The sequence below is a fragment of the Eretmochelys imbricata genome, chromosome 4 (assembly GCF_965152235.1).
Source record: "Eretmochelys imbricata isolate rEreImb1 chromosome 4, rEreImb1.hap1, whole genome shotgun sequence".
Lineage (NCBI taxonomy): Eukaryota > Metazoa > Chordata > Testudines > Cheloniidae > Eretmochelys > Eretmochelys imbricata.
The window spans coordinates 5826400-5854359 of NC_135575.1; the positions used below are offsets into that span (position 1 = coordinate 5826400).

Consider the following 27960-nt stretch of genomic DNA (forward strand, 5'->3'; position numbering starts at 1 on the left):
CTGCGGGCGGGGTGTGCTGGAATGCGCGGCGCCTCCCGCCGCCCGCAGGAGACTCGCGGCCGCCCCGCGCCCTGAGGCCGGCCCCCAGCCCTCGGGAGCAGGGCAAAGCCCGGGCGGGCGGCGGCCCGGCCCCGCCGGTGAGTGCCACGGGGAGCGGGCTGGCCCGGCGGCGCGGGCAGCCAGAGGCGCTGTCCAGGGCTGATCTGCAGCGAGGCAGCCCGGCGGGGGCGGCCAGGCCCGGCCGGGGCGGGCGATCAGCACCAAGGCTAAGGGGCCGGGGCCTGCCTCGCGCTGCGCCCGGCGGAGCTGCTCGGGCCGCTGGTCCTGAAGCGGCGGTCGAGGCGGGCGGGAGAGCCCCGGAAGGGGCTCGGCGCCGCCGGGAGCCCCAGGCCTCGCGGCCCGGGAGGCTGGACAGCGATTTCCTGCCGGGAGCTGGGCCTGGGTCTCCGCGGCGGGCGGGCGGGCGGGCGGGGGCGTGACCTTGGGCCGGGGCGCGGGGGGCGTGGGCGGCTCTGCCCCGCGGGGCTGGGCGGGGGCCGGGGGCCTGCAGGGCGATCGCGCGAGGAAGGGGAAGCAGCCGCCGCGCTCGGCGGGGGAAAGTTGCCCGCTCCCGGCCGCACGGCGGGGGCCGCTCGGGGCGCGGCGGCGGCCGAGGCTGCGGGGTGAGCGGGGCCGCGGGGGGACGGCAGCGGCTTTGTGTTGGGTCTCGGAGAAAATGGCCGAATGCCTGTTTGTGGAATGCAGGCGCCGCCGGTGCTGCTGGCACCGCCACACGCAGGAATCTGGCAGCGGGCGGCCCCCCGGCCCGGCCCTGCGTGCGGGGCCTGGCGGCTCGGCCGGCGGAGGTCGGCTGCTGGGCCTGGCCCCGCGGAGGCGGGCACGCCGGGCTTTAGCGAGCAGCGGGCCGGCGTGCTGATCTGGGGCTCCAGCTAGCGACTGTGCTTCCCGGGGCTGGGGTGCGAGCGAGGGGAAATGTTGTGTCATGGGAGCGGATTGCGTCTGGTTTCATCTCGACTCCGCGGCTGAGCCGACCTCACTTGGCTCTCCGAGAAACCAAATGGAACTTGAAAAGTCTGTGCTGAGCGCTGAAAATAAAGGCATTTGTTGCTTTGAAAATGCAGCTTTTGATGTTTGCCCTCCAGCAGGAGTCCTCAGTCAAAGGAGGCCGAATACGGAAAAGTTGTTGATAGTAACTTTGCTTTTTAGTATGGTGAACGTAACTTCTGTATTCTTCTCTCTGGGTCTTTAACCCAACAAAAATCACACTCATTCTCTCACAGTTTTAATTATTGTGGTCTTCTTTGATTGAAGAGGCCTTGAAGAAATTAACAGAACTGATTAACTTGTCAAGAGCTCTAGTCATCTGGAAGTTGTGATGACCAAATTCAATTAAATTGACCAGTTATCACAGTCTTCCACATTCTAAGACATGGCTGCATAGGTAATGGAGGCACAGCATGGCTTTTACAGTCGCCAAAGCTTTTGGATTCATGGGAGAAGTGAAACTAGAAAGAGAGCTCTCTCCCAATTTCTCACAAACTTCACATAACTCTTCTAAAGTTCAGAAAGAAAGAGCTTTCAAATTTTTTTGTGAAAGCAGATGCAAAATGAGTCTCTTTGCAAAGAGGGTAGCCTGTAAAGTATGGGAATACGCGACTTCCAGCTTTGAATGAGAGGGGATAGGGGAAGGGATTCAGAAATATATCTTTAGACATATTCTAAATTTAGTTCAACAATGAGTAATATTTTATAAAGCTAATGTGTCTCGTGATAGTGTAAAGCAATCAAGAAGTTGTTTTAGATTATAGTTAAAGTAGACTTTTTTAAAAAATGATAAAGAAAATTTAAGGCAGATTTTTCAGAGGGTGAGTTCATACTTGTGAGTAAAAAGTAAAAATAATTTTAAAGAAAAATGAATTAGTATTTGCTCAATTAATAAAATACAATATTTATCTAATCTAAGGAAGAGATAACTCACCAAATCTTTTCGTTTTTATTCTATTTGTATTTAATAATAATTGACAGTCTTGGATAGATTTTCAGAGGTTTCTGAAGTACACTCTTAGTTTTGGGTATTACAAAATAGATGTTTTGTATTTGTAATTTAGATTTTTACTGGTGCTCTTTGTTTTTGTTTTTGTTTTTTTGACAGAATTGCTGTTATGGCAACTCAGGTGTTGGGGCAGTCTGGTGGGAACAGTCTATTTGCTGGCAATGCTAACATCAGTATGGCATTGTCTAACGACATGTATGACTTGCATGACCTTTCCAAAGCTGAGCTGGCAGCCCCTCAGCTTATTATGTTGGCAAATGTGGCCTTGACAGGAGAAGTTAATGGCAGCTGCTGTGATTACCTGGTTGGAGAAGAGAGGCAAATGGCTGAATTGACAACTGTAGGTGACAGCAATTTTTCAGACAGTGATGGAGAGGGTATGGAAGATACACAGAGAGTGGACAGTGATCCTGATGAACCTGAAAACATGGAATTAGGGTCTCTTGAAATTCCTAGTGTGGAAACCCAGGGTCCAGCAGTTTGCCCTACTCCTGAGACTTGCAGTCTGGAGAAGGACCTCCCATTGGAAGCACCAGATACTTCGGAGAGTGCGGAGGACAAATGTAAAAGCTTGAAGAGCAAGCCATTTCGTTGCAAGCCATGCCAGTATGAAGCAGAGTGTGAGGAAGAGTTTGTGCATCACATTAGGGTTCACAGTGCCAAAAAATTCATTGTAGAAGAAAATGCAGAGAAGCAAGTCCAGGTCAAAGAATCTGATTCTTGTACAACAGAAGAGGCAGATTTCTCTAAGGGGCCTATTCGTTGTGATCGTTGTGGCTATAACACTAATAGATATGATCATTATCTGGCTCACTTGAAACACCACAACAAAGCAGGAGAAAATGAGAGAGTCTACAAGTGCACCATATGCACTTACACTACAGTCAGTGAATATCATTGGAAGAAACATCTAAGAAATCATTTTCCTAGAAAGGTGTACACATGCTCCCAGTGCTCCTATTTTTCAGACAGGAAGAACAATTATATTCAACATATTCGAACTCATACAGGTAAGTCTTTCATCTGTACTTGAGTAGGAATATTGGTGGTGGGGGGAACTGTACTAAGTATATCTCAGTGAGCTTCTTGTATTTGCAAGATTTGCTCCACCCTGATAAGGCTCTCTATTTGGCTGTTGTACTCCGATAATATTACCAGGTTAGCTTCCGACTACATGGAAGCCTTTACTTTTTATGAACTGCACTTCGTAGTCCTGAAGGACTGAGAAAACACATCCAATGTCATGGGTCCAAGAAGAAAAGGAGTACTTGTGGCATCTTAGAGACAAAACCAATTTATTTGAGCATAAGCTTTCGTGAGCTACAGCTCACTTCATCTTCATCGGATGCATCACGAGCTGTAGCTCACGAAAGCTTATGCTCAAATAAATTGGTTTCGTCTCTAAGGTGCCACAAGTACTCCTTTTCTTTTTGTGAATACAGACTGACACGGCTGATACTCTGAAGTGGGTCCAAGGGGAGATTAAGAGTATGTGCTCAGCTCAGCAGTCTAAAAAACACATTATCCTGAATAGAACATGAATATATATTTAAAAGTGGTTCATTACCTTTAGAATTTCTGGACCTGCAAAGTGAAGGCCAGCTGACTTAAAAAACAAAACAAAATTGACATCAGACTAAGGGTAAAGTTTTCAAAGGGCCTACGCGACTCAGGCACCTTTGAAAATTTTACCCTAAGGCTGAGCCAAAACTTGATCTTTTTCAGATTAAATTGCAATAATAGAAAACAAGGAATTCACACAGAGAGAGAGAGAGAGAGAGAGAGAGGAAACTACCCTTCCCAAACCTTGAGCAACTACCAACCCTGCTGAGAGGTTAACAGTAGTATCCACTATAACTACATGAATCTTAATTGGCCAAGCTTGTGCAACTTGATGGCATGTAATGCAATAACTTTTGAATCCCATATTCAATTAATTCCAGAATTTCAGGGAGTGTTCTCGGAATCAATGGGCAGAATCCTATTGATTTTGGGGAAAATTGGAAAACCAGAGGGGGAAAATTGGGGACACACCGAAGCCCTGCTGTCTGTCTAGCGGTGCCACGGCTTCAAGTACCGCTGCAATAGTCTGTAGGTCAAGGTACTGGTTAATACCAGTTAACGCTGGTTCTCAAACTTTTGTACTGGTGACACCTTTCACTCTGCAAGCCTCTGAGTGTAACCCCCATTATAAATTAAAAACACTTTTTAAAAAGTATTTAATACTATTATAAATGCTGGAGGTGAAGCAGTGTTTGGGGTGGAGGCTGACAGCTTGCGACTCCCCATGTAATAACCTCGTGATCCTCTGAGGGGTCATGACTCCCAGTTTGAGAAACCCGGAGTTAACACCTTCTGACATAACAATACCCCGATTTCATCCCTTTGCCCATTCTCCCAATAGATTTCAACATGTTGACACCCTGACTTTCTTACCTCCCAGACAGAAAGAAGAGAAGTAATAATGCGGGGGAAGGCACAGAGCCATGGCAGGGGCGGGTGGGGAACAGAACAGGGGGTGTACACAGAATCCTGGCTTGGGGGTAGGGAACAGGGGAATCGCACAAAACCCATGATGGGGTGCAAGAATGGTATGGTATGAGGGGGACACAGCTATGGCATGAGGCAGGGAGCAAGTGGGTTGCAGAGAGTCTCTAAAATAGATGGGAGGGTGGCCCACAGGAAGCTTGAGGGGGGAATGGAGGGCTGCCAGGAGTCCCTTGTATGTACAGTAAGCTGGGCCTACTGAAGCTATGACATGTATCTGGGGCTCAGATGTTTCTAGGTCCCCATCGCTGCAGTATCCAAGAGAAACAGGTACATCATTTGTTAGCACACAGGAGTCCCATTTAAGAGATTTTGAATCAGTTTCCAATCTGCTACTTACAGTCTGAAGAAAAAAATTAGGGCCTCCTTTTGCCTTGCACCAAGTGCAGTCTCAGGAATTTCTGTGAAGTGGCTCCAGGAGTAGGGCAGGACAGAACTTGGTCTAAATATTTTGCTATTTTAACAAGATATTTTTAAGCATGAGCAACCAGTTTCCAAATCTCCTACGTAGGGCTCCTATGCTGTCAATGTCACAAGTGCTATTACTTTTTAGCAAAATGGCTGCCAGTGCCACCAGTTTTACGTTTAATCACAATTGGTGTTTGCTTGACCAGATTCACTCCTGGGATAATGGGATAAAATTCTTTCTCTGCTTCTGTGGCACAGAAGGGGATTCACATGTGGCTGGGTTAGGTGGCAATGTGGTCACTCCTCCTGGGGGCAGCTTTAAATTTAGCCATTGGAGATTACTTCAGGGAGAGAGACTCAATCATCACCTCTTCCAGTTGGCCTGGGCTGGCCCCTCTCCTTCTGACCTGGTTCTTCCTACTGCGTGGGCTGCGCTGGCTGAACAAAGTGCACAGAGAATTTCTCCTTGTATTTCTAACCCAAGTAAAATGGTTTTAGTGACTTAATCTTAATCTCCTGCACAGTTTGAAATCTCTGTTTAGAAGTCCAGGACTGGAGTCATGAGATTTGCTGGTCAGGACTGAGGTGGAGTGGTGAAGCTACATAGAGAAGCTTGTACGGTGCCAGCCTGTATTAGTCTGTGCTCTTAGTTTCTTATCTATATTAAAATGTACTCATATCTGCCAAAAAGAAGTATCTTGTTCAGAGGACACCATCAGTTTAAAAAAAAAAAAATCACACTTCTGTCTGCAAATACTTTAGTTACTATTTTTAAAAGCACACCTAAGATTATTAGAGAGACAGGGTGAGTGAAGTAATAATATCTTTTATCGGACCAACTTGTGTTGGTGAGAGAGACAAGCTTTCATGCTCTCTCACCAACAGAAGTTGGTCCAATAAAAGATATTACCTCCCCAACTTGTTTCTCTAATATTCTGGGAGCAACATGGCTACAACGCTACTACATACCTAAGATGGTTGTAACTGAAAGAGATTAGGAAAAAACCAATATGTTCCTGTCTTTCAGTTTATTTTGTGCATTTGACAGCACTTCGTGTATGGTCAGTTTCACCATTTTCCCTGTAGTCAGTCAGTTTCTGCTTTTGTTGGTGTGGATCTTTCAAGGATCACTAGGAGAGGGAAAACTTTTTAGAAATGTGATTGTAAAATCACTAAAATAGTTACAAGGGCTAAAGATCAAGTGGAATTCCCCGTGAAACTACTTTTAATTATTTTTTTAAAATTGTCTTAATTTCTGGTTAATTAATGGTGGCTCTTTAAAGTTTCCCCACTTTTGTTTGGATGCTGCAGTCAGCTGAGTCAGTTTATCACTCTGATAAACTCGCAAAAGCTCTCATTGAGATAAGGGTGCTCAGCATTGCATAGGCTCTAACCCAAAAGGAAGAGACAGCATTTAGTTGATCACTCCATTTGGGGTGGGCAGTACTACACAGCAACAGCAGTTATAATGTTTCAGAGGGGAATAAATGAGCAAAAGAAGAAATGAGCCTTGATCATTTTTCATGCTGCGGTACAAGGATTTGTTTGCCAGTGTTTGGATCTCTGTAAAATAGTGTGCTGCATTTATGATTTCATTAAATGTTTTGTATTGACAAATGTTTGCTACTAGTTCACCAAGAAATTAAACAGGGAAGCTATTTTAAAAAAAATCAAATAAAACAAGTAGAAGAGAGGTTTCTTTTGGTTTTTTTTTTTTTTTTTGAGTAACTGTGGCAGTCTATATGTATGGTTCTTTACTTGGAAGTGTCCTTATTACTGGTTAAAACTGAACTTTATATTTACAGTGCCTTATGAAACATCCAGCCTAGGTAGTTGCTTCTGATTTGTTTGAGATGCATCTATTTTTTTGGAAATGAGGGGTATGCATGTGAGATGGAAGGAAGTGGAATTGAAGAAGTAGTTAGTTTTGGGTTTGTTGCCAGCCAGGCTAAACAATGTATGCTGATTGCTACACAGCTGTTTTGCCTTTTGTTTAAAACTCTGATTTGTTATAGTCTCCATGTCTTTAGATTGCTGCCCGTCTGTTAAACTCACTATTGTTATGGTAACACTCTAATTCAGAGGGGGGCAAACTACGGCCTGCGGGCCACATCCGGCCCAGAGGACCCTTCCCTCTGGCCCTTGAGCTCCCTGCGGGTCAGGACAGGCTTGCAGAGGAGCCAGCCCAACTCCATGGCAGACTGGAGAGCGGGGCGGAGCCCAACCCCTGGCCCCTTCCCTTCTTCTCCCTTCCCTCCCTGCCACCCTCGCAGTCACAGTTCCCCCAGCACCTGGGCAGCGTGGCTGCTGCTCCGGCCGGGCAGCACGGCTATAGCTCTGCCAGACCTGGTGCTCCAGAGCGGTGTGGTCAGGGGGAGTTACGGGGATGGGGGGGAGGCGAGGAGCAGGGAGGGTTGCAGGGAGGCGGTCAAGGAGCCTGGGCCCTGCTGCCAGGGACAGAGGCAGAGCAAACCAGGGCCCCCATCCACGTCCAGCATGCTTGGCCCCTGTCCCCAGCAGCCAAGCCCAGAAAGGGAGTGAGCCCTTCCAGACTGCCAGGGAGAGCAGCCAAACGAGCAGGGGAAACTCACAGGGAAAGGACTGAGCCCCCTTTTCCCCCACCCCACAGGTAACATGGGGCAGGGAGGGTTGGATAGGGAGCGAGGAGGCCCCAGGGGAGCGGTCAGGAGGTGGGGAGCAGGGGAGCTTGGATGGGGTGGGGGTCCCGGGGTGGTCAGGGGGTGGGGAGCAGGGGAGATTGAATAGGGGACGGGCGTCCGGAGGGGATGGTCAGGGGGCAGAGAGCAGGGGTGTTTGTATAGGATGCAGGAGTCCCGGGGGGCAGTCAGGGGTGGGGAGCAGGGGGTTTGGATGGGGGTGGGGGTTCCAGGGGGCTGGAATGGGGGCGGTGCCAGGCCACACCTCGCTGTTTGGGGCGGCATAGCCTCCCCCAGTCTTCCCTACCTGTCCCTCCATATAGTTTCTGTACCCGATGTGGCCCTAGGGCCAAAAAGTTTGCCCACCTCTGCTCTGATTGAAGCTCTCTTATGTAGCTTTTACAATAATAATTAAATTGTCTACATCAGATATTTTATTTTGATGTTGCTAATTGTTTATTTTCCATTTAATAGTCTGAAATTGCTGAAGTGCTTGTTCTTTCTTAAATCAGTTTCCTAATTGTTATTAGAATTACAGATTTTGCATATCGATTTTTTTCTACTAATTAGTTTCACACTTAAAATGCTCCTGTATGATGAAAAAGATAAGTCCAAGGACTGATAATCATCCTTATTGTGAGAACAACACAAACTCAGACACAAAATTGATGCATAAATAGACTGCTATATTTGCAATCACCACTGCCTTCTCACGTATTGAACCTCCACGCATCAAGAGAGCTGAAATGCTTTGATCAGGCGTTATGTCTCCCAGGTTTTCAGATTGAAGTCAATGTGTATGTCTTCACTACAGAGTTAATTTGGGAGTGGGCACCCGGGTTAGCCTAGTTCAAAAGTGAGCAGCCACATGGCAAAGGCCTACCTGAGTTACCATGTCCACTCTGGTGCTGTGCTCTTAGGACTTCTGCGGTCATATCCCTTGGTTCAGCTGTGGTAAGCTGAGCAGCTCTGTGGGAGAGTGTGTCCTTCTGGGCACACGGGGGGTAATTATGGGAAAGCACTACAGAGTGAAAGCGGCACTCGGACTTTAGCCTATACCCCAGGTATAGAGTGCACCAGCAAGGTCTACACACAGAGCACAACATGTTACACAGGGGTTCTCAAACTTCATTGCACTGCAACCCCCTTCTGATAACAAAAATTCCTACACGTCCCCAAGAGGGTGGACTGAAGCTTGAACCTGCCCGAGCCCCGCTGCTCCAGGCTGGGAGGCCAAAGCTGAAGCCCAAGGGCATCAGCCCCAGGCGGGGAGCTTGTAACCTGAGCCCTGTGCCCAGGCCTGAAGCCCTTCGGCATCGGCTTTAGCCCCAGGTGGTGGGGCTTGGGCATGGGCAAGTCTAATGCCAGCCTTGGTGGCCCCATTACAACGGAGATGTGATCCACTTTGGGGTTCGGATCCACAGTTTGAAAATTGTTGCATTACAGGGCTCTGTAGTTTACACCCCTACAGAGTGTACCCTACAGTACTGTGGAGCTGTGCAGACAAACTCTGCATCACTTAAGGTGCTTTTGAAAATTCCACCCGTAGGTGCCTACCTTTTTAGGCTACTGTTTTTTTAAATTTTGGTGTGTGTCCATAAGAGAGTTCACCATTACTTTTCTAATATGTTGAAAGTCTGTAGTACCTTTCGCTGTTTTATACAGAAACAAAGGGTATGCCTTTGTTACACAGTGATTGGCACCAGGGTCTGAGCATCTGAGGATAGCCTAGCCCAAGTATGCATGTACCTACAGCAAAACCCAGCCTCCGTACCTGGGCTCTCAGTGTTCCTGCATTTGCCTGTCAGTCTCAAGGGAATCAGTAAGTTAAATCAATTATTTAAATTGCTGCACCCCCTTTAAAATGATCTAAAAGTGTAATATTTCTGAATTTTAAATTTGTCATTCAATCAAGACTATGAAATGAAAAAGCACTGGTAACAAGCAATGACAAACTAAAACAGAGCAGGGCCTTTGCTCATGTAGTTTCAGATTGTAAAGAAAGTCTCATCTGCTTGGAGGAGGCATTTAAAAACACAACTACTGCTTTACAACAGTAGACCCACTCCTCCCTTAATTTCATTTTATGTGTCTAGCATAAATCTCCCACATTGTTTTAAGTAGGGGAGAATTAACTTTTTTTTAGGAGGGGGATTAAAATGGTTTAGGGTGGAATTTTTCTTTCAGTTGCTGATCTAATTAACAATGATTGTATAACTGGATGGGTGGGAGGAAGAAGCTTAGTTAAAGGGCTCGTCTACAGGTACGGCGCTGCAGTGGCACAGCTGCGGTGCTTAGTGAAGACGCCACCTACGCTGATGGGCTCAGTTATGCTCTTCCCCGAGAGGCGGTACCTGTGCTGATGCGAGAAGCCCTTCCATCAACATAGCCCTGTCTGCACCAGGAATTCGGTCGGTTTAACTGCGTTGCTCAGGGGGGTGGATTTTCCACACACTCGGGTGACGTAGATTTGCCGACATAAGTTTGTCGCATAGACTAAGCCACAGAAACTCCCAAACAATCGCAGCCCTATCCCTAGACCTGTCCCTACCGCCGTTGGATGTGTCCATACTAGGAAAAAGGTGTGTTCTTAAAATCCTAGTGAAGACAAGGAAGCGTGTAACTTTCATGTGTTTTCCCGGTCCAAGTAAACACCAGTTGGGAGCCTAGGATTTACCTTGACCTGCTTAACACGTGTTAATACTAGAACAGCCTTGTCTTCACTAAGGACTTTACTTGTGCTAGGGTTTATCTACAAATGAAGTTAATCCAGAATAGCGAATGCATTTTGTGTTTGTTTATCTTGAAAGTAGATTAACCTAAAAATGAAAAAGGCACTGGCTTGTCTATCAGGGGACACCCAGAGTGCATCTGCACTCCAGAGACTACACCACGTAGCCCTAGAGTGTACATGTAGCCTACGCCAACAGAAGGAGTTTTTCTGTCAGTCCAGGAACACCACCTCTCTGAACGAAGTTAGCAATGTCAGCAGACTCCCACTTCCATCAGCATAGCTGTTCCTACACTGCGGCTTTTGTTGGCATTGCTACATCACTCAGGAAGTGTGGGGCTTTTTGAATTTACCATGTTTTGTTTTTATTTGAACTCACTGTTTGTTTTTGCAGGAGAGCGTCCCTATCAATGTGCTATGTGTCCCTATTCAAGTTCTCAGAAGACTCATTTAACCAGGCACATGCGAACTCATTCAGGTTGGTAAAAGGGCAGTAATCACAGTAACCCAGAAATAAGCTAGTTACTTTTTGGTTTATTCCATAGAAAATATTTATTAAATTTGTTTAGTGTTATCTGAGCTTAAATGATCATAATGAAAATGATCTAGCTTTTTAAGAGGACATTTTTAATCTTGTGCAGTTCAAACAGGCACTGTTGATTAAAGAACAGGATGTCTGGTATCCTAGTGGTTTCCTACTTGGGGTGGACTATTAGAATCAGATTGTCAAATTAAGCAGTTTTACTCAAATGCTGCCTGTTCTTACTTCACTCTTTTTACTATGTATAAAGTGACTTGCAAAAAGTATTAATATCTTAGAATCATAGAATCATAGAATATCAGGGTTGGAAGGGACCCCTGAAGGTCATCTAGTCCAACCCCCTGCTCGAAGCAGGACCAATTCCCAGTTAAATCATCCCAGCCAGGGCTTTGTCAAGCCTGACCTTAAAAACTTCCAAGGAAGGAGATTCCACCACCTCCCTAGGCAACGCATTCCAGTGTTTCACCACCCTCTTAGTGAAAAAGTTTTTCCTAATATCCAATCTAAACCTCCCCCACTGCAACTTGAAGCCATTACTCCTCGTTCTGTCATCTGCTACCATTGAGAACAGTCTAGAGCCATCCTCTTTGGAACCCCCTTTCAGGTAGTTGAAAGCAGCTATCAAATCCCCCCTCATTCTTCTCTTCTGCAGGCTAAACAATCCCAGCTCCCTCAGCCTCTCCTCATAAGTCATGTGTTCTAGACCCCTAATCATTTTTGTTGCCCTTCGCTGGACTCTCTCCAATTTATCCACATCCTTCTTGTAGTGTGGGGCCCAAAACTGGACACAGTACTCCAGATGAGGCCTCACCAATGTCGAATAGAGGGGGACGATCACGTCCCTCGATCTGCTCGCTATGCCCCTACGTATACATCCCAAAATGCCATTGGCCTTCTTGGCAACAAGGGCACACTGCTGACTCATATCCAGCTTCTCGTCCACTGTCACCCCTAGGTCCTTTTCTGCAGAACTGCTGCCTAGCCATTCGGTCCCTAGTCTGTAGCGGTGCATTGGATTCTTCCGTCCTAAGTGCAGGACCCTGCACTTATCCTTATTGAACCTCATCAGATTTCTTTTGGCCCAATCCTCCAATTTGTCTAGGTCCTTCTGTATCCTAGGTCCTTCTGTATCCTATCCCTCCCCTCCAGCGTATCTACCACTCCTCCCAGTTTAGTATCGTCCGCAAATTTGCTGAGAGTGCAATCCACACCATCCTCCAGATCATTTATGAAGATATTGAACAAAACCGGCCCCAGGACCGACCCCTGGGGCACTCCACTTGACACCGGCTGCCAACTAGACATGGAGCCATTGATCACTACCCGTTGAGCCCGACAATCTAGCCAGCTTTCTACCCACCCTATAGTGCATTCATCCAGCCCATACTTCCTTAACTTGCTGACAAGAATACTGTGGGAGACCGTGTCAAAAGCTTTGCTAAAGTCAAGAAACAATACATCCACTGCTTTCCCTTCATCCACAGAACCAGTAATCTCATGATAAAAGGCGATTAGATTAGTCAGGCATGACCTTCCCTTGGTGAATCCATGCTGGCTGTTCCTGATCACTTTCCTTTCATGCAAGTACTTCAAGATTGATTCTTTGAGGACCTGCTCCATGATTTTTCCAGGGACTGAGGTGAGGCTGACTGGCCTGTAGTTCCCAGGATCCTCCTTCTTCCCTTTTTTAAAGATTGGCACTACATTAGCCTTTTTCCAGTCATCCGGGACTTCCCCGGTTCGCCACGAGTTTTCAAAGATAATGGCCAATGGCTCTGCAATCACAGCCGCCAATTCCTTCAGCACTCTCGGATGCAACTCGTCCGGGCCCATGGACTTGTGCACGTCCAGCTTTTCTAAATAGTCCCTAACCACCTCTATCTCCACAGAGGGCTGGCCATCTCTTCCCCATTTTGTGATGCCCATCCTTGTCCTATTAAAAAACGTTTTGGGTTAGATTGTGAAGCTTTGGTTAATTTGGATAGATTTTGAAAAAGTAGGTAAAATCTCCGGGACAGGAAAAAGAAGAGTATGCTAAATTTTTGCATTAGTAAATGAATGTTGTTTGAAAAGAAGAGACTCTGCACTGCTCCTTACCACCATTATTGGTTTACTTGAAGATGGCAAGGTTAAAAGTGATGATGTCAAGTTTACTTCATTATTTGAAAAGTAGTTGAGATCCTTAGATGAAAGGGGCTATACAAGTGCAAAGTATTACTATTGAAAGTTGTAAGGAAGGAATAAATATTTTCCCATTGCTATCCAAGGTACATTCCAAGACTTGGTAGAGAACCTTCATTCCTTTGTACTTTTTAAGGCATGATACAGGTTCAGGAGCAATAGGATGAAGAGTGTGGGAACAGATCCTCAGCTCGTGTAAATTGTCATAGCTCAGTTGAAGTAGTGAAGCTGTGACAGTGCACACCAGGTGAGGATCTAGCCTGTAATATCTAATGTATATCTGTTTTAGCAATTCCGAGAGAATAGTTAATTTATGCTTGGTAATTAAATAAAAATCTGTCACGGTTATGTCCACTTGATGTAAGAAAATGTCTTATTTAGCTTTTATGCACAGTATCACCAAAAAAAAAAAATTGCAGAAAATGTTTACACAGTCATGTTCCCTAGGATTTAAGGCCAAGGTGGTACTTGTCACTGTCATTTATTTCACGGTTGGTAAAGTCATGCTTGTGTTTTCAGTAACCTATGGTAACTGTGTTTGGTCTCTCTTTTACACATCTTGTTTAGGAACGGGCAGCATTTACTGTTGTACAGCTGCTGTTGTATTGAGGTGATAGTCACAAGCACAACTCAGTTGTAGCTCTAGGAAAACCTCAATGTGAACTTCAACCTACACTATACCTATTGCCTTAATTGTGACTCTTGCCTGGGTAATGAGGGCAGGATCCAAATCCTAAATCAGAAGAATATAAATATAGTAAAAAGAAAAGGCGGACTTGTGGCACCTTAGTGACTAACAAATTTATTTGAGCATAAGCTTTCGTGAGCTACAGCTCACTTCATCAGATGCATCAGATAAATTGGTTAGTCTCTAAGGTGCCACAAGTCCTCCTTTTCTTTTTGTGAATACAGACTAACACGGCTGCTACTCTGAAACCTATAACTACAGTAGTCAGATTATGTTACCGGCCTCCAGACCAGGAACAAAATATTGTGTGTGCAATGTTGAAAGAGATGAAAGAGACAACTAAGTCTAATAAAGCAGCAATAGCATATGTAACTATTTTCATATAAGTGGTTGTATGTCATAGAATCCTAGAAATGTAGGGCTGGAAGGGACCATGACAGGTCATCTAGTCCAGCCCGCCGCCCGCTGAGGCAGGACCAAGTAACCCTAGCCCATCTCTTGGCAGGTGTTTGTCCAACCTGTTCTTAAAAACCTCCAATGACTAGGATTCTATCTTTGAAGCCTATTCCAGAGTTTAAATATAGTTATAGTTAGAAAGTTTTTCCTAATATCTAACCTGAATCTCCCTCGCTGCAGATTAAGCACATTACTACTTTTCTTACCTTCAGTGGGCATAGAGAACACCGTCCTCTTTAGAACAGCTCTGAATACATTGGAAGACTGTTACCAGATTCCTCCCTTAGTCTTCTTTTCTCAAACTAAACATGCCCATTTTTTTAACCTTTTCTTATAAGGTCAGGTTTTCTAAACTGTTTATCATTTTTGTTGCTCTCCTCTGGACTCTCTGCAGTTTTTCCCCCATCGTTCCTGAAGTGTGACCCCCGAATTGGTTACAGTACTTCAGCTGAGGCCTCACCAGTACCGAGTGGAACAGGGCAATGTGTCTTACATTCAACACTCCTGTTAATACCATGTCTTGACATGGGTTTAAAGAAGCAATTTCTGAGCACCTTAAGCAGTTGGAACAGATAATTCTAGAGCATGCAAAGGGAGAGGTGCTCTTCACCTAGTTCTAAGTAACACACAGTAAAATATAGTTGATCCACTAATTATTGGTGATAATCGTGTAATTAAGTTCAGGCTCGTCAGGGAAGGGATTGTACCATACCAAACACTAGGACTGTGATGTTAAACTTGAGAAAGGAGGATTAGAGGGGGAACTAAAAGAGGAAGATCATTTAAAAAACAACAACAACAAAAAGCAGTGCACTTCTGGTCTGTGCTTGGTGTTCTAAGGTGCTGTTGTGATATAAACAATATTTAAAAGATTCTAAAGTCAGAAGTGAGGAAATTAAAATCCTTAGACTCAGCAAGGGAGACAACTTAATTATATCCTAACAGTGACACAGAAAACATGCAGAGCTCTAAACAAACAAAGAAAGGGGAAAGCAAAAGACAAAACTAAACTCCAGCGGGATTAAATACCAAAGGACCAGAAGTTATTAAAGCCAAACAGATACCCTTCAAAAAACTGAAATGTAGCCCGTGTGAAGCCAATAGAGTGAAATTTGAATGAGGACAAGTTAAATTTAAGATGGAAATTAGAGGACTAAATGGACATTTGAAAAACAAATAGCTAAAGATACGAAAACAAACAAGAAAATTGTTTAAGTATATCAGAAGCAGGAGCCCTCTGACATCTACAGTGCAATTAAACACTCACAGTTGGCCCGTGTGGCTGACATGGGCTCGGGCTAAGGGGCTGTTTAATTGCAGTGTAGCTCTTCGGGCTCAGGCTGGAGTTTGAGATCTGGGACCCTTCCCACCTCATGGGGTCCTAGAGCACGGGCTTCAGCCCAGGCCCAAATGTCTGTACTGCAATTAAACAGCCTCTCTCAGCCTGAGCCCCACAAGCCCAAGTCAGGTGACACAGGCCAGCTGTTGGTTTTTAATTGCAGTATAGACATACCCTGAAGGATGCCATGGGTCTGCTGGATTACTAGAGATAAATGGAACAATTAAGGAGAATTAGGACATTAAAGAAGCTAAATGATTTCTTTGCATTCTCAACATAAAGATCTTTGAGAGAGACCTACATTTTGTCAGTTAATAAAAAGAGGTACTGCCAGGGGTTAAGGTGTCTAAAAAGAAGGTGCTAGGGCAAACTGCTGAATTAAATAACAAGACACTAGGACTGGATGGCAGCTTACCTAATTATTACTGTTTTGGGGTTTTTTTTGCACATTTCTCAAAACTGTTGAACTTGTCTTGTTACACTAAAATTTTTTTTTGCACATTTGCATTTATGTGAAATAAACCAAAGTAGTTCTTCAGTAAACTCATACACTAGACAATATGTTTTGTAACACCCTTGTCAAGAAATGCTGCAAAAATGCAGGTGCCCTAGGACTTCATCAATGATATGAGAGAGATGTGCTCAATGGAATTGGTCTTCTGTTTCTAAAACTAACATGCAAATGCTAAACCAAATAGGATTTGCACATTATATTTAATACAAAGTAATATTTTAATATTTAAAGTAAAAATTCAGAGAATTGAATTAATAGGGGTAATGATCATCTGAATGGTGTACATTTTTTCCAGAAAATTCTATTTTTAAAGTGTGCTTTATTGCTTTGCTTGCCATGTGTAAGAATCAATTTTCATCCATTTCATTTTCAGTGCAAATAGAAAGTGTATTAACCCTTTGTAAAGTTGGACTTTTTTGGAAATATTTGTGTAAGACGATTATTCATCACCTGTTAATTTCCATTTTTCTACAATGCATTCAATGGACCAGTTGGGTATGGATTCCATTTGCTAATATTACTATAGAGTGATCTATTCCGGTATGTATTCATAGATTGTGATGTAGTTACTGCTTGTTTGGTTGTTTTGTTTTTCCTTCTCTTTTCTTTGTGTTGTTGTTGGTGTCTTTGTGAACGTGTTTGTGACTATAAAATTATGATTTTGGATTTCTTAAGTTGACGTACTTTTAACAAAGGAGCATGGACAATTTAAAAAAAAATTCATGTATGTACCTATATAATGTTGAGTAATTATTTCTTCTATGTTTATTAATCATAATTCCCCACTCCTTCCTCAGGTGAGAAGCCATTTAAATGTGATCAGTGCAGCTATGTGGCCTCAAACCAGCATGAAGTAACTCGTCATGCAAGGCAGGTTCACAATGGGCCCAAACCTCTGACTTGCCCACACTGTGACTACAAAACAGCTGACCGAAGTAACTTCAAAAAGCATGTAGAACTCCATGTCAACCCACGCCAGTTCCTTTGTCCTGTCTGTGATTATGCTGCATCCAAGAAATGTAACCTGCAGTATCACATCAAATCCAGACATCCTGATTGTTCGGATATCACAATGGATGTTTCCAAAGTGAAACTACGGACTAAAAAGAGTGAAACTGACTTTTCTGAAAGCATGAATGACAAGATGGAGAAAGAGCAAATGAAAGGAGATTCATCTGAAAAGAAAAATGAGGGAGCTGTAAAAGTGGAGAAAAAAGAGAGCTTATCAAAAGAAAAGAAACCAGCCAGCAGCGTTTGTGTAGGCCAGGTGACAACCAGGAGTCGTAAATCAGCTTCTGAAAACAAGGAGGTAGATATTAAAATTGACAAAAGTAAAGAGAAATCAAGTAAAAGAAAGAAGACTAAAAGAAAAGCAGAGGCTGCGTTAGTTTCCTCAAAGCAAGATCTTGAAAATGACACACAAACAATAGCAAAAAAGAAAAAGAAAGTGGAAAATAAATCCAGAAACTGTCAGGAAGCTCAAAAGAGTGAAGTCAAATTGGAGGTGCCTAAAAAACTGAACTCTTGCCTTAAGAAAAACAGAAAAAAGAAAGCTTTGAAAAATAAGCATAGTAAGAAAAGCAATAAACTTGATCAGGAAAAGATCCAAGGTGAGGTAATCCCTGAAAAGTCTTCTCTCCTAGAACAGGACAAAAAGGGGAAGTCTGACAGTGATGGGAATGACGAGAAGAAGGAGCCAGATCCTGTTGTTAGTCCACTGTTAGTGAACACTGACAGCCAGATTCCTGATGGGGGGGAAAGCCAGACTATTGATGGAGAGTGTGTGCAGGACCAGGGACAACTTCCCCCACAGCTTCGGGATGAAAATGTAAACCCAAAGGTAAAAGACCAAGAAATGCCCACTTCAGAGGAGGAGAATAAAGAAACTGTTTATCAGAAAGAAGTTGAAGAACAGCCAGATAAAGAGCAGGTTACTTGCTCTGAGGAGTCTCCTAGCACATCATCCTCTCAACAAAACCTAGATGTGCCAAAGGATGCGTTACCATATTTGGCGCATCAGGTGGAGCTGGTGCAAACTTGTGAGACAGAAACTGTGACTAATCCAGATCCAGTAGATCTGTCCAAAACAGATTTACCAGCTGAAGAACCAGCACCACAACCACCAGAAAAATGTGAGCAAGACCCTAAAGAAACTCTGGCTTTGTCATCTGCAGATAACATGGCAGTGAATGAATCTCAGGAAATTGATGAGGACGAAGGCATTCACAGTCATGATGGCAGTGATATAAGTGACAACATGTCAGAAGGAAGTGATGATTCCGGGTTAAATGGTGCTCGATCTGTGCCAGAGGAAACAAGTAGCAAAGCATCACAGGAAGCTGCAGAGGCAAAGGTTACAAAGGAGAACTATGTGTGTATTTTTTGTGACCGCTCATTTAAAAAAGAAGGCGAATACAGTAAGCACCTCAATCGCCACTTAGTGAACGTGTATTATCTTGAGAAGGCAACAAAGGGGCAGGAATAACCAAATTGCAGTTTGATGGCAAGTTTATCCTTGTGTCTGTAACATCTTACACAGTTTATGTACAGTTGTTGTAGTCTTTTTAAAGCATGGTTTGCTTTAATTAGTGTCTAGTTTATTTTTTTTAAGTTGAAAATACTTGTGTAATATTGAATTCATTAATTGTATCTCCTGATTTAAAGAAGGCATGTAGGTAGGGTATGTGAGGCTGTATCCTGTTAAATCAGCGTAAGCCTCTAGTCTGTTCGTTTATGCACAAATTATTTTATAAATTGAGTTTTAGTAAACAGACTGTAGCTACACCTGCATAATTCAGATGCATTTTGAACCATAAGAACCTTTTTGTTCTTAGCTGTCAGTTTTTCCTCAAATTAAGTTTTAGTTCGATTATCTTAACATATCTTCATATCAACTACTAATTGATTTTTCTACAAGGAAGATGGCTTCTGTTTCATAAAAAGAGCACTTTGTAAAACAAATCAAATTTGTCTAGAGATAAACATAATGATTTGAGATAATTGTAATTTTGAATATACATTTCAAATCCCCTAATCATGAGCAGAAAGCCAAAATTTGGAAGTAATATTTCCAACTTTCGATCTCAGATCTTGGTAAATATATTAATTGAAACTGTAGTTGTAATTGGCATAGTTATGAGGGGAGCAAGTGTTATTTTTTTTTTTTTTATTCTTTACTTTTGATTGTGCTTTAAGGGCTTAAAATATTGCACATTGTATTTTTGATTTTTACCTATGCAGTTTAATCCTTTAGGAATAGCATTTGTGCAGTATATGTACATTATATATGCATGTTTGGTTTTGTTCATGTAATTTTTTTCTTTATTTTGAAACTTTCAGATTTGTTGCTTACCATGGGCCAGTTTTCTTTGATACTCTTTGCTACAGTTTTTCTTGTTTTCGTGGGGTATTATTGGTTGTGCATGAATTTGGTAAAATTATGGAGTTTTTGGTTATATTTTGTAAGTAGCTTTAAAATTGTATAGTTTTTTTGGGCAAAGGATGCTGATGTAGGTTCAAAACATTTTGAATAACCATATTCATGGCATTTTCATTGTATTTTGTCAAGAAAATATTACTTCTGATATTTGTGATACTTAGTGCATTCATTTTAATTAATTTATAACTTCTGATCACCATAAAGTGGAATATTCATTCTAGAGGGACACAGACTGCATATTTCTATAAACCTTGTTTTCTTTTTTCTTCTCCACTTCAATGTGGGGCAACTCTCAATCTACAGGATTAAAACTAATTGTAGCACGGATGTAAGTGTAGATTATCCAAATCCAAAATCCCATCCACCAAGAAAAGACTGGTAAGCAACAAACCTGGAATTAGGAAAGATGTAGAATTTTCTGTTCTTTATTCATTCAAGATTTAATTAAACAATTAAAAAAATAGCCTTGATCTGTTAAAGAGAAAATAAATTGGTGACTATTATTACAAACTCATGCTGATATGCGAGGAAAGACATAAGTACTATTTGAATACAGGGCTCCATCCTGAACAAAACACAGATGATCTTCTGAGGCATGCAAGTGCTAGGAAGGCTGCATGTGTGCTAGCTGTGTGCCAACCAGTTGCAAAAACAAATAGGCAAAAAAAAAAAAAAAATCTCTGCAGCAGGGGAATCCACATTTATGCCTCTTGGATAGGGCGCAGCCTCCCTGGCTTTTCAGCCCTGAATGCTTGCTAGACCTCTGTGGAGCAGTAGTTGTGGATGCAAATGTCAGCTGACTAGAGCCCCCCAGTGGGTAAGATCATCTGCCAAGGCATTTTGTGACAAGTCCTCTAAATATGAACTCTGCCAAGAAAGAAAAATAAACTCCTACTGTCCCCCCCCCCCCCCCTCCCCAGGGGACAGCAGAGTTTGTATTTATTCTGATTACTACTTGTTTTGTCTAGAGACATAACTAGTTCTGGAAACTGCACATCTGTGTGCATAAATATAACTTGAATGAATAGAGAACAAAGACAGTACACTGCTACTGCTTCTGCGGGGGATTGGTAGTGGAAGGCCAAAGATTTGTGTGCGGGGGGGAGATCCCTCAAGACAGAAATAAATTGTATAATGTATAGAGAGTTTGTGTGTGATTAGATAGTGTTCAGTGCTTTCCTTGGCTGTGACAATCATTGTCAACTGAAGATCAAGTTGCAACTATATTTATGTTAAAACATTTAGAAAATAAACCTAGTTGAATTGTCTTCCTAAACAACCAGTTATGATAGTCTTAGCGATAGCTTTTCTTGTTAATAGTGTGTTATCTTTTTATGTATAAAATGTTACCATCTTGTGTAAGAGATTTGAACAGAGGCTGGGAATTCCAGTGACGTGTAGAGGTTTTATGGATACCTTCATATTTTTTAAAAGAGCAATTACCATCTTGCAAGAGATTTCAAGAACTTTAATTACATTCAGATAAAGTTTTTGGACAAGCCTGGTTTTTGAGCTGGAAGTTAAAATATGGCAGTGAGATGAATTAAATTTAAACGATCTGCCATTAACTCAAAGCAGACTTAAGTTCCTCCAAGTAAATACTGTACACTGCTGGGAAAAGGGCTGAATACTTTTTACTTTATGCTCACAGGGACTCCATGAAAAGAATAATGCCTATATTAGGCAATATTCCTTATCACAAGATTTGAAAGTGAAAATTAATGTGTTAAGTATGAACAAAAATAAAATGTGGATTCTTCCTACTTAAAAATATACCCGAGATGTGATCTTTTTGCCTTGAAATACTTCAGATATGAGACTGAAACCATGTTGAAATTTCCATTTTTCTGATTTGCTTTTAATAGAGCTAAAGGTAGGAATTTGGAAGTACGTGAACGTAAAGCAGCAAAAGATGTACTATGTCACTCATCTCTAACAATATGCTTAGACGTTGCTAATGAATATTTGAAATAGGGTGTAAAACTTAGGTTAACCTACCTTGTGTGTTCTAAAATACGTATTTTTCAACTCTCTTTAAACATATGTACCACATTGTGTTTCTTTTCCAAGAACGTTAAATTATTTGGTATACTTTGTTGCCAGTACTTCTTCCCTCTCATAGGGCTTCTCTGGGCGACAAAGCCTGTAACAATATCCCACCTTAAGATGTGGCTGGAGGGATTACTGCAGGCTTCCATGTAATGCTATCCCATGCTGCCAATCCCATACTGAGTAACATGGTGTTTGTGGCTTTCACATATATTTAAATGTACACTCAAAAAGTGACCATCACAAGAAATGACCTAAAAAGCGGATAACCAGGAACTTGTAATCCATGGTAACGTAGTTACTATTTTTGAATTTTGATAAACTAGGCTGGAACTGTACATCCTTTGAACTGACAGGTCAGTTAGCATCCAATAACGTTGTTGATTTCAACAGAGTAATAATGTAGCTAATAAGTGTTAAACCAAATTCAAGACACCTCTTGAACCTTGGTGGTGTAGATACCTGATTTACATACAATATTAACTGAATCCAGCTAGCTAATGGAATTGTTTCACATGTACATATGCTTTTTTCTAAAATTACACTAGCTAACAAACTTTTGTAAGCTGGCACTGAAACATTTTTATAATGTTTTGTTGCACCATGTTGAAGCTTTTACAGTGCAATACTTGTATTATTTTCTGAATTAAACCAAAGGTAATTTTTTTCATGCTGTTTATCTACTGTAGTGCATGACAACCTTTTATACATTTGTAATAGATGTAAAACAAACCAGATCACAAGTCCTGTTTTACCTAAACTATGTACAAGTCTTTTGTCCAAAATGTAGTGTAAAGTTAAACTAAATTGCATTATATTAACCTTTAGGAGTGTATTTTCCTAAGCATAGTCATGATTAAATAAACTTTATTAAACTTGTGACTTACCTATACCTTTTATTAATGGCTAGTAAACAATCTCGCTCTCTATGAAAACTGTCTGTAAATAACCCCTAGCATTAGTTAGCAACATTCATATGGAAGCCTGCTTCATTATATGGGGCCGTTGTGGGCCACATATGCAGCTCTCTGTTATGTGGGCCGCATCCACACAATATATATTCTGCCTTTATGGCCCTGAGGATGTCACATGGGCCGCAGCTGTGTGCTGACTGGGCTGCAAGGTTGAGAACCACTGCCCTAAATGAAGAACTTGCTGCTGAAACTAGTTTACAAATATTAACAGTTTAAAGGGGCACAGCAAAGTAGTTTAGGCTTAGACCTTGACTTATCTTTGCAGTTGTCTATAACTTGCCAGGGAACATCAAGGGAATGGGAATTTTACAGAGTCAGTGTGGCAGAGCTCTGACCTTGTCCCCATGGGTCCTGCACTTCCAGGCAGTTTATGCTAGCTTCAGAGGCTCACTGCAACCCTCCACGTAGCCCTTCTCTCTAGGGCCAGGGATACAGTCTACTGAGCCCTTTTCATCTTAAGCCAGCAAGGAGGTTGGTGAGAGAATTCCCACAGTCTCTGTTGCTCCTATGGCCTCATACCAAAACAGTTAGGCCCCTGTCCTGACAGGGGCCTGTTTTCCCCTCCCAGGAGGTGTTTCTGTAGTGGTGGGTTGGGGGGAATGCAGGCCCGCCCTCTACCCTGGGTTCCGGCCCATGGACCCTAATGGTAGCAGCTGTTGGCAGCCAACCTTTTACTGCCAGAGTTGCTATATTTCCCTGGGCCACTTCCCCACAGCTCTCCTGCTTCTCCCTTCTGCACCCTTACCTTAGGACTCCCTTACCGATGACTTGAGGGTGTCTTCATTAACCAGCCCTTCAGCCGCATTTCCTCTCTTCTGGCTCCCTAGCTCTCCTCTGCCTGACTGGAGTCAGCCCTTTTATAAAATCAGAGGGGCCTTAGAGTCAGGTGGTCACATTAGCTTAATGGCCTCACCTGACTCTTTGCAGGTCAATTGGAGTCAGGTGTTCTCATTAGCCTGGAGCAGCCCCTGCTCTGGTCAGTCAGGGAACAGAAACCTGTTCATCCAGTGGCCAGTAGACCCGCCTTCTGCTCCTCTGCTGAACTCAACTGGCCTGGGTCTATCACATATCCCTCCCCCTGCTCAACTCCAAGGGGTTGGGCAGCTTGGGATGCCAGACAGTGTATGCGTGATAAGCCATCAGAGTTGCCATTATGACTCCCTGCTCTGTGCTGTATGTGGAACTGGAAAGGTTGGAGGGATAAGAACCACCTGGTTACCCTTGTGTTCCTTTCCTTGTTCTGTTGCATCCATTGAAGAGGAGCATGGTCGATCACAAGGATAAATCTGCACCCCAGCAGGTAATAACGTAATGTTTCCATGGCCCATTTTACAGCGAGGCACTCTTTCTCTCTATCACTGTGTATTTTTGTTCCCTCAGAAGGGGTTTCCTTCTGAGGTAGAGAATTGGGTGTTCCTTTTCCCCAACCATCTGCAACAGGACAGCCCCTAACCCTATCTCAGATGCATCTGTCTGTAGGATGAATTCCTTGGTGAAATCCGCGTCTATCAATATGGGGTTACTGCAGAGGACAGTCCATAGGTCTGCAAATGCCCTCTCTGCTGCATGGGACCATCTGACTGGATCAGGACCACGGGCCTTCACTAAGTCCGTTAGGGGACTTGCCCTTATGGCAAAATGGGGTGGTGGGGTATTACAGCGTTTCATCCCCCTAGGAATGCTCGGACCTGCTTCTTACGATTCGGCTGTGGCCAATTTTGGATGGTCTGTAACTTATTCAGTTAGGGTTTTACCAGACCTTTTCCTACCACGTAGCCAAGATATTTGGCCTCTGTGAACCCTACAGCACACTTAACAGGGTTTGCCATAAGGTCAGCTCACCTAAAGGGATCAAGGACTGCCCCCACTTTTTCCAAGTGGGTCTCCCAGTCTGGGCTATGAATCACCACGTCATCCAAGTAGGCCGCAGCATAAATGGCATGGGGGCGTAATAACTTGTTCATGAGGCGCTGAAAGGTAGCTGGGGCCCATGTAGTCCAAAAGGGAGGACCGTATATTGGAAGAGACCCTCTGGTGTAGAAAATGCCGTCTTTTCCTTTGCATCTTTGGCTAGGGGAATCTGCCAGTACCCCTTTGTCAAGTCTACGGTTGTGATGTACTGGGCATCTGCCAGATGGTCCACTAGTTCATCTATGCGGGGTATAGGGTAGGTATCAAACTGGGATATCTCGTTTAGTCAACAGAAGTCGTTGCAGAACCTTGTGGTGTCATCAGGTTTGGGCACCAATACTAGTGGGCTGGACCACTGCCTGTGGGATTCTTTGGTGATCCACATCTCCAGCATTTTCCTAACTTCTGCTTTTATTTCCTCCCTTTTGGCTGCTGGCACCTGGTAGGGCCTCATAGTTACTCTGGTCCCAGGGTTCGTGGTGATATGTCCCTGTTGTGCAACCCAGCTTTGTCGAGAATACGTTTTGATATTGGCTAATCATCTCAGTTACCTCTTTCTTCTGGGTTGTCGTTAGATCAGGAGACACCCTCACCTGTTCAGGATTTTTGTTCCCTGGGTGTAGCTCTTCTGAAACCCTGGCATGCGCAAGAGGCATGCACAGTTGTTCGAGAAGGTTGACATGGTATATCTGCTCTAGTTTTTGACTTCCCGGTTGTCGCACCTTGTAATTTTCTTCCCCTGTGGGTTTGACTATTTCATAGGGTCCTTGCCACTGGACCAACAGCTTACTTTTGACCGTGCGTACCAGTATCATTACTCGGTCACCGGGTTGATGAACCTTGGCTTGACGGTTGTAGTAGGTTCTCTGGGCGTCTTGGGCCTTCTCTAGGTGCTCCCTCACTGTGGGAGTGACCCAGGCTATCCGGTCCCTCGTCCATAGCACATGATCTATTACTTTCTTCCCCTCACTGGGTTCCTCCTCCCAAATTTCCTTGGCTATGTCCAGGATGCCTTGGGGTTTGTGTCCATACAACAGCTCAAAGGGGGAGAAGCCGGTGGAAGCTTGGGGGACCTCACAGATGGCGAACATGAGGTACAGTAATAAGTTGTCCCAATCTTTCCCATCCTTGCTTACCACCTTTCTTATCATGACCTTGAGGGTCCGGTTAAATCTTTCCACCAGACCATTGGTTTGTGGATGGTAAACCGAGGTCTGCAGGGTCTGGACATGGAGCAGGGAACACAGGTCCTTCATCAACTTGGACATGAACGATGTTCCCTGGTCTGTGAGGATTTCTTTTGGTAGCTCTACCCGGGCAAAGATTGCCACTGATTCTTTAGCAATGCTCTTGGAAGCTGTGTTTCGTACAGGGACAGCTTCTGGGTACCTGGTTGCATAGTCTAGAATGACAAGCACATACTGGTGGCCTCAGGTCGTTTTCTCTAGTGGCCCCACAAGACCCATGGCGATCCGCTCGAACAGAACTTTGATGGTCGGCAGGGGTACCAGAGGAGCTCTTAGATGTGGACGAGGGCTGTGCAGTTGACATTCGGGGCAAAAGGCACAGTGCTGCTGGACGTCTTCATGTACCCCCGGTTAGAAGAACCTGCGTAAGATTCACATCTGAGTTTTCTCCACTCCCAGGTGCCCTCCAAAAAGGTGACTGTGAGCAAGGCTTAATATTGCCTTCTGGTACTTCCGGGGTACTAGGAGCTGGTGTTCCTCTTGCTCCTGCATTTGCACGACTCGGTATAGGAGATTCCTCTTGATCACAAATTCAGGCCCTGGCCCCCAGGCCTTTCCCTCTATAGGTACCCCATCTATCTCAGCCACGTCCTTCCTGGCATTCTCATACCTTGAGTCTTCCACCTGGTCCCATCCAAAAGTCCTGGTGCTTATCAGCCTGAACTCTGAGGGATCTGCCTCTGCCTTCTTGGCTGGCTCCATGAGGTTGGGATTGGAAGCAGTCTCTGACCCCCTCCACCATCTCGGGGCCCTTCCCTTTGGTTGCCCATGTACGTCTGCCTACATTGTATAGGACTCGGTTACCCAAGGCCTCGGCTATCCTTCTTTCTCTCTTAGTCTTCCTGCCTTTCCCCGGGACAGGGGATAGCTCCTGGGACATTTCTGCAAAAAATGGGAGGTGACCTTCTGCTGTGGAAGCCTCCTGAAGTTCGGGGAGCTCCTCTCCGTCCAATTCCTCTGGTGGGAGCAAGTTTCCAAACCCAGGGAAATCATTACCTATGAGCACGGGGTACGGGAGGTTTGGGACTACCTCTGCTTTCACCCCGGTGACATTTCCCTGAATTGCAATTTTCACTGGTATGATGGGGTAGTAACTAAGAGTCCCATGGACACAGGTTACCACCGTACGCTTAGCCTGCATTAACTGGCTGCACTTCACTAATTTACCCAAAATTAGGATGATAGCATTCCCTGAGTCTACGAGTGCCATGATTTCTACCCCATTCAACTTTACCTGCCTTGTATATTTATGTGGGGTGACTGCAACTCCTACAAGATTGAGTAGGCTGCATGGGTCTGCCCTGTCCCCCAGGTTACACTGCATGGGCTCTACGACATTAGGGTACTGGGCCGCTATGTGACCCAACTCCCCGCACCCGTAACACTTACAATTACTTCTAGTCACTCCCCTATCACGAGGGTTAGGGGGTTTAGTCCCAGCGTCCCCCCCCACTCGGGCCTTTTCTTCCCTTCTAGGTTCCCGGCTGGTTTTCAGTCCCCCACTTCTTCCACCTAGGACTCCCTGGGGATTTGGCCACCCAACCCTCCAGGGTCAGGGTCAAGTGTTTGCTTCGTGAGGGGCCTTCCTTGGGGAGTTGGGTCAATTCCCTGGCTGTTATCCGTCTTTCCACCAATGTGATCATTTCATCGTAGGTGGACAGATCATTCTGGCATACCCATTTGCAGAGATCTGGCTGTAGTCCCCACATGTAATGGTCCATTACCAAAGTCTCCAAAGTCTCCTCTGGGCTGCATGCCTCGGGCCGTAGCCACTTCCGAGTGAGGTGTATGAGGTTGAATTGTTGGGACCTCTGAGGTTTATTCTCCCTGTATTTCCACTCCTGGAACCTCTGTGCCCGTACCGCTGCCATCACCCCTGATCGTGCTAGGATCTCTGCCCTCAGCCGGGAATAGTCAGCAGCATCCTCGGTGGGCAGATCAAAGTAGGCCTTCTGGACATCTCCGCACAAAAAAGGAGCGAGAATGCTGGCCGGCTGCTCCTGGGGCCAGGCCTCACGCTGAGCAGACCTTTCGAAGGAGAGGAGATATGCCTCTACATCATTCTCTGCTGTCATCTTTGGCAGACAACCGGTGGCCCTCAGGCTTTGGGTCCCATTGGACCCCCGGGCCTGGGTGGTGAGGAACTTCAGCTGGTCCATTACCTCATGCAGGAGGGCATGATCTTGGGTCGCCTGGCTCATTAATGATTGGTTGATTTCCTGCTG

General features: G+C 44.4%; 1 protein-coding gene across 2 annotated transcripts; it reads left to right on the forward strand.

The window, feature by feature from the left end:
* REST (RE1 silencing transcription factor) lies at positions 1–22482 on the forward strand. 2 transcript variants are annotated; one of them, XM_077814827.1, is made up of 4 exons: positions 1–137; positions 2153–3063; positions 10791–10874; positions 16913–22482. In XM_077814827.1, exons 2-4 carry the CDS (start codon positions 2163–2165, stop codon positions 18598–18600), a joined length of 2673 nt encoding a protein of 890 aa, XP_077670953.1. In that variant the 5' UTR covers positions 1–137; positions 2153–2162; the 3' UTR covers positions 18601–22482. The 2 variants fall into 2 exon arrangements, with proteins under 2 accessions (XP_077670953.1, XP_077670954.1); XM_077814828.1 differs by lacking the exon at positions 1–137 and adding an exon at positions 603–662.
* The last annotated feature ends 5478 nt before the right edge of the window (positions 22483–27960 follow it).